Source organism: Hordeum vulgare, chromosome 3H, assembly GCF_904849725.1.
Source record: "Hordeum vulgare subsp. vulgare chromosome 3H, MorexV3_pseudomolecules_assembly, whole genome shotgun sequence".
Taxonomy (NCBI): Eukaryota; Viridiplantae; Streptophyta; class Magnoliopsida; order Poales; family Poaceae; genus Hordeum; species Hordeum vulgare.
The window spans coordinates 189,625,476-189,636,677 of NC_058520.1; the positions used below are offsets into that span (position 1 = coordinate 189,625,476).

Consider the following 11,202-nt stretch of genomic DNA (forward strand, 5'->3'; position numbering starts at 1 on the left):
AAATCATAAAAAAAGCCAAGGCAATTAGACTTCATTTGGTGTTGTAAATATGAAAAGCCAAAAGCATGTACTCCCTCCGGTCCTAAATATAAGTCTTTTAAGCGATTTCACTATATGTCTACATACGGAGCAAAATGATTGAATGTACACTCTAAAATATGTCTATATACATCCGTATGTGGTTCACTAGTGAAATCTCTACAAAGACTTATATTTAGGAACGGAGGGGGTAGAAAACAGCAAATGGCACTCGACAGCGGGTTAATAGGTTGGTGCTCAAAAATAATATTAATTGATATAAAAACATTCAAGAAGTATCCTAGAATGATAATATTATAGAGTATCCTAGACGTGTCACTAGCTAAGGATCCTTTTGGAAGAATAACTATATAGCTCGTGAGTGAATGAATATTCGATAGGCCCGAGCAAATCTGAGAGCAGGATTAAACTAGGGGCTTCACCTTCTTTTCTCTTAACTACTACTAGCCCTTCTCGCTTATCCATGGACCAGTGCTTGGCTAACTAGGCTAAACGTACCTATAGATAGGGTAACTGGAAATACCCCTAGATAAAAGGAAAGCAGTGAATGACTCTCTTAACCTGTTAACTTTCTTCTTTCCTTTCCTCCAGAATCATTGTGTTTTTCTTCCTTTCACCTAAAAACTTACTTCAAAGTTGTTTTTTCACTCTTTGGATGGGGGCAAGGCACCAGTCTCAATTGAGTCGAGGCCTCATCAACGTCGAGTGATCTTACCAATTGAAAAGAAATGCTTTATTGGTCGGTAAGAACTTAACTTCTAGGCGAAGGAAATATAGAATCTATGGCTCAACCTTCTCTTCTTGAACTTGGAGTGAAACTTCTCTATCTTTGTCATTAAAGGCTATGTATCCCTTTCTCTCATTAAAGGCTATCCCTTTCCTCACTCTACCTTCATAGGCCAGGACCTAGGCTAATAAGCCAATCTAGCCTTAGGATCATGGCATCTTCGTCCAACTTTCTCACTTTTGACCTTATAACTCGGCATTGCATCTCGTATCAGTTATATATATATATATATATATATATATATATATATATATATATATATATATATATATATATATATATATATATATATATATATATATATATACCCACTTGATGACTTTACCCCACCGGGTTGTTCTCGCTAATTTCAGGGCTAATCCTCAAGGAATCCTTTGAAACTAAGACGGCTATCAATAGTTGGATATGAAGTGAAGAGTTAAGTCATAAGAAAAAAAGGGTTTCTAATATTTTAGTGAATAAGCCTGAAAGAAATTGCACTTGTTGAGATAAGTCAAGTTGTTCTTAACCATAGTATTTTAGATCCCAGTGGGTCCATTCGAACTTACAAGATTGTTTGTAAGGTCTCGCACATCATTGATATTTGAAATTAATTCAAAAGGAATGAGTTTTTTCAGTGACGTCTGTGACCTCGGAAAGTCATTTGCTACTCTGCTTATCGACACGAAAGGAGGGCCATGCTCCATTTTTGATAATTAGTCCTACCCTTAGCTTTTCTACTTGTCTCGAAACAATGGTGTGAAGTTCGCCAGAATACAACGACATGTTGAGTTCTCAATGACTATCATGAATTGAAGGACATTGATTGTTGTTGTACCTATTGATAAAGGATTGGACAACTCGACATGAACTACATAACGGGCTTCAAGGAATTGAAGAATCAGCTAGTCACTACGTTGCATACTCGTACCAGGGAAAGTTGCATATCAACGGGCACTTCGTTGCTCGGTTGAACAGAAACTCACGTATGGAGTACTTGTGAGATCTTTCACTCTTCGACAATGAAAGCTTCGAACCCTGGCTCATTCTCTCTTGCTCTGTACCCTCCTCTCCCTCTCTGAGTCCGATCCCATCGAGTGCAATGTCGACCTCCGGCTCCGACGACTCTCATGCCGAGTACAACGAGTAGCTGGCCCTCCGCGTCACCTTGGAGCGGTCCAAGGTGGAGACCGGCGACAGCTCCTGATCTGGAGCTCAGTCGAAGCTCCGGCACCGGCGGAGCTATGACGCCGAAGCTGGACCCTCCTGGCCCGCACGTAGCTCTTCTAGGAATGCGCAGTCCGCACCTGCCCCGCGCGTTGTCCTTCCCCTACCAGCCCGAGTGTTGGGTCCTAGTGCCCGCGCCGTTGGCCCGCACGCGCCGCCAGCCGTGAGAGACAGCGGGCAAGAGAGAGGGAAGCAGATCAATCTGCATGCCACCACCGCGGGATGCCGATGGAGCCCGAGGAGGACGAACACCTCCTCGCATGGGTGTACCACCGGTCCCTCACGACGGCGGAGACGGACACTCGACGCCTCCGATGGAAGAATGCCAAGGCGCTTCGGCTTACTATTGAGTACTCGGAGCGCGAGGCGAAGAAGCTAGAGGAGGAGAATGCCTGGCTCACGAAGATGAAGTGGGAGCATGATAGGGATGTCCGTCGGATGGAGGGCCTTATCATCCTCTCGAACTCCGACTCCGACTACAGCGGCACCTCGTCCTCTGACCCTCCTCCAACCACGGACGGTTACAGCTATGCCGGTGACCCGAAAGGGCAAATCGCCGACAAGGAAGTGGTGATCTGCCCCTCACTCTCCCCCTACGCAAAGTTTATATAGTTTTTTAGTAATTTAAGAAGTATGTCTGATGAAATGAAGATGATCTTTTGGCTAATCTTTGATGTCTTTTTAAAGCTGATTTTATGTTTGTGTGCTTTCGATTTTGTTTTCTCATGTTTGATCACATAGAATAACTCAACGTTGCAGGGGTAGTATGAACATAGGACGCTGGATATGAAATACACGGATGTAAAGAGGGAAATATAAGATGCGCCCGGTCACGCGTTTGAGGGGCCGGATTTACAAGTTCCGGCTCCAGATGCTCTTACAATGTTGTAAACCAAATAAGCAATAGTGCCTTCCGCAAGCTGGATGTCATGTCAAGTCGTCAAGCCCAGTTCCCGCAAAAAGAAAACTCATCAAGCCCAATACATGACATCTGTGGCACCGGAATACAAGGAAATCACTTCCCCTCGACAAGCCCCCATCAGTATCCGCAATTGCCGGACATTTTTCAGGTCTCTAGATGAGCTCAGGATGTTTTTTATTTTATTTTTGTACCAATAAGCAGTTCACTGTTCAACAAGCATATAACAACAAACAGAATCACCACCATCCAAAGTCAAATCATAACTCCAAGAATATACGAGTAGATGGACGAATGGCTGTCCTTCAATTCAAAGCATATACGAGTAGATTGATCATGGATGCCAAATTGCCAAATGCATGCTGGCTAGGCTAGGAGCGTTCCATTCATCACAGTTAGAGCTTCTCCCTGGATTTGCACTCTCTGATTTGCGCCATCCAGTTGCAGGTATAGTGTTCCACCCCTGGGAGATGCCTGATGATACATATGGACATATGAAGGAAAACCAACATCATGGTTCAACTGACCGAGTGAATGTTGCTGCATCATTTTTTAAATAAAATATTTTTTTCCTAGTCCATATTAAATTGCTGAAAACATAGCTAAGCACATACTTGAAATGCCGTCAATTTTTGCTTCCCCAGCTTTCTGCCTCAATAGGGTGCCAAAACACAATGTATACTGCCAGTAACGGGGTCCTGTCAAAATATAGTGATCATAGGGTATGAATTATGGAACAGGAAGATATATTACATGGAGAATATCGATAGCAATATACGCCAAATGATAAATGTTAAATGAACGAGTTTTGTCTTATATATACTTACTGTTCAACTATTGCTATGTAATACTCTCTCCATCCCAAAATAAAATATTGATAAATGTTAAATAACAAAGTTAGTACAAAGTCAAGTCACTTAATTTGGGACGAAGGGAGTACAAGACATTCAAGTTCCTTGGTGAAATTATCTGTCACAATTGCAAGGTAAAAACTATAACTGCCTAGTTAATGTTAGAAATGAACTGCCTAGTTAACACGACTAAGTATCAAATTACACATCAAGATAAGGAAGGCTTAAGAACAAGCTGGAAGTAGACAACTCGATAGACTACAGGACTGTGGAATCCAGACTGAAAGATGTAAGCATATCACATGAGCCATACCTGGCCAAACGGGCCGGCCCGGCACGGCACGGCCCGGCCCGCCGTAATCGTGACAGGCACGGCACGGCCCGCCTGGGCCTGATTAATATACGGGCCGGGCCGTGCCGGCCCACGTGCCAGCCTCCCAGGCCGAAGCACGGCATGCTGGCCTAATCGGGCCGGCCCGCGGCACGCTAGGCCCACGACACGTTGGCTATTTTAATTTAAAAAAATAAAAAGGCAAAAAAAATCAGGCCCCCCTCCCTTTCCCGCACCCTCCCCTCCCTTTCCCGCGCTCCCACCTCCCTTTCCCGCTCCCGTCTGCCCTTTCCCGCCCTCCCCTCCCTTTCCCGCGCAGCCCTCCCACCCAGCCGCCCCTGCGCCCCCGCTGACCGCGCCCAGAATCCCAGATGGCCAGCACCAGCCAGGTCTATCGGCCCAAAGCCCCAAACGTGCCCCCCGTCGGCCCGCCTCGCTCCCTCCTAATCGTGCCGGGTCGTGTCGGCACGCGGGCTCGGGGTGGCAGCCCGGGCACGGCCCACGGCGTGCTCGTGCCTGGCCCGAGCACGATTAGCCCGTGCCGGGCCCGGCCCGTGCCGGGCCCGGCCCGTGTCGGGCCTGGCCTGTGGGCAGTCGGGCCGGCCCGCTTGGCACGGCCCGTTTGGCCAGGTATGACATGAGCATAATTAGGTATTGGGACTTGGGAGAGGCAATCATGCACTTACTTGTAGTTAGCTACATATTTTGATACAAAAACTGGTTGATGATGTAAAAACTATAACTGCCAAGTTAACACTACTAATTATGAAATTGAAAATCTAGGAGAAGGAAGGCTAAGAACAAGCTGGAAGTAGACAACTCAACAGACTACAAGAATATGGTATCCAGACTGAAAGATGTAAACACTACACATGAGCATAATTAGGTACTTCGACTTGGGAGAGGCAAACATGCACTTATTTTTAGTTAGCTACATATTTTGGTACTCCCTCTGATCAGCGTCAATTAATATGGATCAGATGGAATACAAAAATTGGTGAATGACGTGGTAAGTTCAACAAGCTTCGCCATTTCTATATACTTTGGACTAAGAAAAGACATCACCTCATCTATCCCAAATTTTGGGAAGAAGAAACGTGTAAAGAAGTCATAACCAGATCCAGCAGGCGCCGGTCCTGTAACAATGAGACCCCTGCAGGCCAAGTTTCTAATTTCATCGATGCTAGGAAGGATATCCACAACTTCTTTTCCCGAAGAAAGTTCCACCTGAAAGCCATGCAAGATTTGTATTGACAATTAACGTCTGAAGTAAAACTGGCCTACGATTAGCAATATTTCATAAAACGGGGCCAAGAGAAATAGTTGTTCAGCTCATACATTCGTACCAGCATGCTCCATTATAAAATGAAGTTGATCCTGAAATGTAACTATGCAAGCAAAAATAGGGGGAGAGAAGGTACAATGAGGTCCCCGTCGGTCGCCGATTTGTGAAGCTGACAATGGGTGCACCGCTTAGGGTCTCCGGAATCAACGGCATTTCATTGCAGTCCAGAAAGCCAATCATGGGGAAATCCAGCTCATAAACAGCTTCCCCTGCTTGTCACCTGGGACGCCAGTGTTCCCTGGTGCAGGAACTGTCTTGGCAGTTAGGGTCCCGGACCTGGTCGTGAACTCCAGCTTGCCATGCTCCGGAAGAACAGTCGTGAAGAGGAAGTGCGCAGAGGCCAACGTCGCGTGGCCGCAGAGGTCAACCTGAAAACAATGAAATGATGAGTCAAGGTAGGTTACTGTGCAAATCGACTGGTGCAGAAGTTCAGGTCGATACTGGTCGTAAGAGGGGGCTCTGGGATCTGTGGACGAGATGGATGGGGAGCTAGGATACCTCGGTGACGGGAGTGAACTGTCATAATTTACAACAGGCTTTTCGCTTCTCGAACCATTTCCTAAGTGATCTGCTGCTTGTACTTTCGCTACAATGATGTAGTGATACAAGTAGGATCTGAAGGCCTTAGGCACTACAACAAAAGGAATATAGCTGCCATAATTTAGAACATGATTTTGGTTTCTAGAACCATTTCATGCCCAAGTAATCTGATGCTTGTACTTTCGCTACAATGATACAACGATATAAGCATGATCTAAAGGCATTCAGAAAACCTTCGCCGTTCAGGAGATCAAACTCATCACTATTACTGAAGAAGGGAAAATCCATGTAATCACCTTCTGGCATTGATGCATCATCTAAACCAGGCATGCAAATCCCACCATCTGCTTGCAATGCTAGATGGTCTATGTTGGCTGTCTTTATTTTCTTACCATCAGCAAGAGTGAGTGTGTCTGTTTCATCAACCCCGTTCCAGATTGCTTCTCCACTGTTATTAGGAGGGAAATGGACGTGTTCCACTCTAACTTGATCAGTAATCAACATTTCTTTTGATTCTGCTACTTCATTGCCGCATTGGTTGCTAGATGCCAATTGCTGAAACTGCATAGAATCCTGAAAATCTGTAATATCTCTAAGAGAGACATTGCTCACTTCACTTGGCTCAGGAACTTTTTGTGCGTAGGCGTCATACATTTGAATGTCCGAATAGACATATGGTGCATTATTGGTGGCATCTTCATTTTTTATCATGCTCCCAGGATGCTGTGCATGGAAAGAATGACCATGTATTTCAGGATGTGTTTGTTGTGCACCACTGTAGCTTCCACCTACTTGCGCATAACAGCTCACTGTACTCATCCCTGGTTCAACATTTTGAACTACATGCTGATCATGTGAAGGTTTAGGTACGCCTCCACAGACACACTCCCCGCCAATCGCCATGCAAGAACAAGGGGCAATGAGAAAACCAAGGTCGTTGGTGTTACAGGGTTCATTGCATACTCTCTTTCTCATCGCGTAGTATAAATTCTTGACACTCTCTATTTTCCGCTTCTGAAATGAGAAATCTTTTGCCTTTGAGTTGACAAGTTTATGTAGCTTGGCAGGGTTGGAAGTGAAAAGTTCAGCCTCATACTCAACCATCCGAGCAGAAGCTTGTGCTGAGATCTCTCGGTCATATAGCAATGAAGTCCAACAACAATAGGATTCATAGCCCAACCCTTGCAGTAGAAAACTGGTATGCTCTCAGGCAAGATAATCGACTTCGGTATCTAAGTTCTCTAGCAAACCAGAGTGCCCCTCAAGAAATATACCTTTAGCTTCTTGCATGTCCTTGCAGCCATATGCATCAATGCCTTCAGTTCCAGCTCCATTGGCATAAAATTCTGAACTAAGTTGCTGAACTGATAGAGCCTTTAGCTTCTCTAATACCAATGTGAAGCTAAGCTCATTTTCCTGCTCGGCAGATTGTTGCTGCTGTTGCACTTCAACGCCCTTACTGAACAGTGCATGATCCTTCCACTCTGGTGGTGTCTCTTTGCAATCGAGATCATCGAAACCATTGGAAGATTCTTTGCTTGAGCTGGCATGCCCATTGTCCACTTCTGCCGTTCCAACTCCCTCAACCTCAAACTTGTTTTGCTTTACCATGTCTGCATATGACACTAAACCCTTTTCTGGTTTGAGCTCATTGCTCCGCTCATTGTTCCACCCATCATCCACATCTCTCAGTCCAACTCCCTCAACCTCAAACTTGCTTTGCTTTACCGCATCTGCATATGACACAAAAATCTTTTCTGCTTGGAGCTCATTGTTACCCTCAAATTTTTGTACCCACACAGGAGGTAGTGTTGGTTCTCTCACATGCTCAGCTCCTGGTTGTGAAGCAGGCGGCATCCAGAACTTGCTGGGGGAAGGCGAAGGAGTAAACATAGCCATCAAAGCACGTGTTTGAGCATGATCCAATTCAAATCGGAAGAAGTGAGGCTTCTGGCCATAGACAGTGGGCATCTTCTGGTAATAATTGCCTATAATAGCATTCCTAAGCACGAGTGGTAAATAATGCTTTGGATCAACTCCAGCCCCAGTTGTACCTGCAGTTCTTTATAAGAAAATTTTGATTCCAGGAATCTGGTCAGTTTCTTTGATTACTGACTGAGTTACTACTAAATTTGGCAGGTTGGCACACTTGCTTTATTTGCAAGCAGCCGTCATCCTATCAATGCTTCTGCTGTCCAGATGTATCTCTGTGTGTGTGTCTTGCATGACCAAAGCACAATTTGCAAGCTTGACGGAAACAAAGGGATTCCACATCAACTGTCTAAGGAAGGATAATGGTCACAATATAGAGGAATAGTGATTTTAATTCATCAAGAATATTTTGTTTTGGCAATTGCACTGATTTATTTTGAAGTATGGTACTAAATAATTTTGAGTCAAGGTAACATCTGACTCATTTTCTGATAGTATTTAATAGTTATTCTTTGACTATGGCATTTGGCCCCTCGAGTTTCTTTCCTTTTTTAATCAGATGACCGGCCGGAGTATGCATCTCTTCAAGCAATTCTATTCAGGCCATTTGTTCTTGCGGGTCTCTCCTCCAGTGATTGTGATGCAAAAACCGGTAGTGCTATTTCAGATTGGATCACTTAGCATCCGCCGGTGCCGCTGCAGCTGACCCTAAGGATCAGGGCACGGGTGTTCGTGCTGGGCATCCACGAATTTGACAACAAATAAATGTTGTATAAATAAATTTTCAACTTAAATCCAAGGACCTAGTATGCTCCATATAATTTAAAATCCCTTTGGCACACCTTGATTGTTCTAATTTGTCATCTTCCTATAAAGATGCCATGACCCCCCCTCCCAATTTAAACATGCATTATGTGGAAAATAAAGTGATATTGCAAAATATACTTCTTATTAGTTGCAAGATATCTTGTTTACATATTGTTGATGAGAAGGTGCGTGCATGTCTTTAGGGTGAATTTATCATTTGATATTGGACACAGCAAGTGATTATATGCCATTTAGTGTTTTGAGGTCATGGGTCATAAACTTGGTTAAGACTTTTTGCAGCATATAGTAGTCTTCATGCAATTTTGAATGTAATTCAGTTCACAAAATGCTGATATTTTAACCGCTTCTACAATAACTACATTGAGTTAGCTTGGTTTACTGCAAGTCATATAACTCTAGGTTAGTTATTCTCAGTTGATCTGTTGCTATTGGAAAAATCTTATCCTTGCAATAGTTCCTCTGTTTACCATTCACTTTCTTACATGAATCATCTATGCACAGGTGGTGGAGGATGAATATGAATTCTTTGCTGTTATCTGAAGGTTAGTGGAGTGATATTTTTGTTTTCACAACCACTTCAACAGCCTCTTGATATAACAGCTCTTGGTCAGCTGATCAACTTCTCTCCGTCCCCAAGCTATCATCTAATCCATCCGTCCCACAATATAAGAGCATTTTTCAAGCTATTCTTATTGCGGGATAAAAACACTTCATAACACCAGGAGAACTGATTTATCACTTGCGTCTAAGAAATGGCATGAACTTACGGTGGATAAAATCGATGGCTTGAAAAATATCTTCGAGGGATGGTGCGAAGAGGTAGTCTGTTGTGGGAGAAAATAAAAGTTATGTTAACTTCATAGATAAGATGCACTTGCAATAACAAAATGTTTATCTTCTTATCCTTGAGTATCCTCGACATTATATAATGCAAATAAATTAATCAATCAGAAGTTTAGAAAATGGTCCAAAGTATTAGAGAATGAAGAAATGGGGATGTGACTGCATGCATCTGTCAAGTTGATAAGGTGAAACCCGCCATATGGATCACAAATACCATTGACTCATCTTGACCCTAAAAAAATAAGAAGCAATATGCTGCTGTCATCCTTGAAAAATGCCCAGACCTTGGTATTCTCAACCTAGATCTTTACTTGGATAACGGGGAGGACAATGGCAATATTTGCAACAAAGGAAGATTTTTGCAACAGGGAGTACTTAGACAGGTTCAAACAGAGGTACAGGGGAGAAACAAGAATCAACTTGCATATGGTAATCTATCAAGCATGAACACACATCGACAAGCACGGTCTTTCACTTATCTGCCTATCTCTAGTTTTTTTGTCAAACCCCACAAAGCTAACAACTAATCGATGCTAGAAACATTATGTTCGGACAGATGTAAAACACCCAATTTATCTATACCATTACTATCAGGTTGGTGGATCAACATCCATCCAGAATATGAACTTGAATTGTGTGGATCTGTATGGATGCATATAATGACAAGGAGCAGCACACATAAATGTTGTCAACAAGTATACAAGTATATCTACCATAGATATGCTAATAAGTTACTACTCCTTGAGGGAGAACATTAGTCTGACCGCGAATCATTACCGATGGAGGCGAGGGAGTAGGGGGTGCCGGCGAGCAGGACGGCGGCGTGCATCTTCTCCTTGAGGCCGTCGTAGAGGCAGCACCCCGGCTTGGTGTACAGCACCAGCCTCTGGGGCGCCGGGGCCGAGCTCGACGCATCCCCCGCCGCCGCGGCACAGAGGAGGTGGGGCGCGTGGAGAGGAGGACAGGCGATGGCGGGGCACGGGGAGAGGAGTGCCGGCGGGGCGCGTGGCTGGGGAGGCCGCGGTGGCCGGGCGTGGGGAGAGGAGGGCCGCTGGGCCGCAGGGCGGGGAGGCCGCGGTGGCCGGGCGTGGGGAGAGGAGGGCCGCTGGGCCGCAGGGCGGGGAGGCCGCGGTGGCAGGGCACGGGGGAGGCCGAGGTGGCGGGGCACATGGGGAGGAGGGCCGGTGGGGCGCGGGCAGAGGAGGGCCGACGGGGCATGGGGCGGGGAGGCCGCGGTGGCGGGGCGCGGGGAGAGGAGGGCCGCGGGATCGTGGGATGGGGAGGCCGAGGTGGCGGGGCACGGGGCGGGAGGAGTAGGCATCGATGGCGGAGGACCGGCGGTGGCGGGGCGTGGGGTGGGAGGAGGATGCGTCGATAGTTTGGGGAAGGAAGAGGCTACGATCGTGGGTGGGGAGGGGTGTTTACGGCCCGAGCGGGGGCGACGGGGGCGCGAGGCGAGCGGGTTGAGCGAGGAGGTGGAGCACGGTCAGCCTTATTTTATTTGGTAAATGCACACGGTGGTGCTGCGTGGATGGTGAAAGGCCGTTAAATTGTAATTTGTTGTCTATTTGTGTGGTGATG

The 11,202-nt window shown here is 45.6% G+C and overlaps 1 protein-coding gene across 1 annotated transcript; it reads right to left on the minus strand.

The window, feature by feature from the left end:
- Positions 1-3,107: 3,107 nt before the first annotated feature.
- Positions 3,108-10,942, minus strand: LOC123441616. Its single transcript, XM_045117968.1, has 7 exons — positions 10,399-10,942; positions 9,546-9,602; positions 6,315-8,072; positions 5,555-5,846; positions 5,199-5,360; positions 3,566-3,649; positions 3,108-3,425 (listed from the first exon to the last, which is right to left on the minus strand). Exons 1-3 carry the CDS (start codon positions 10,940-10,942, stop codon positions 7,225-7,227), a joined length of 1,449 nt encoding a protein of 482 aa, XP_044973903.1. The 3' UTR covers positions 3,108-3,425; positions 3,566-3,649; positions 5,199-5,360; positions 5,555-5,846; positions 6,315-7,224.
- Positions 10,943-11,202: the final 260 nt, after the last annotated feature.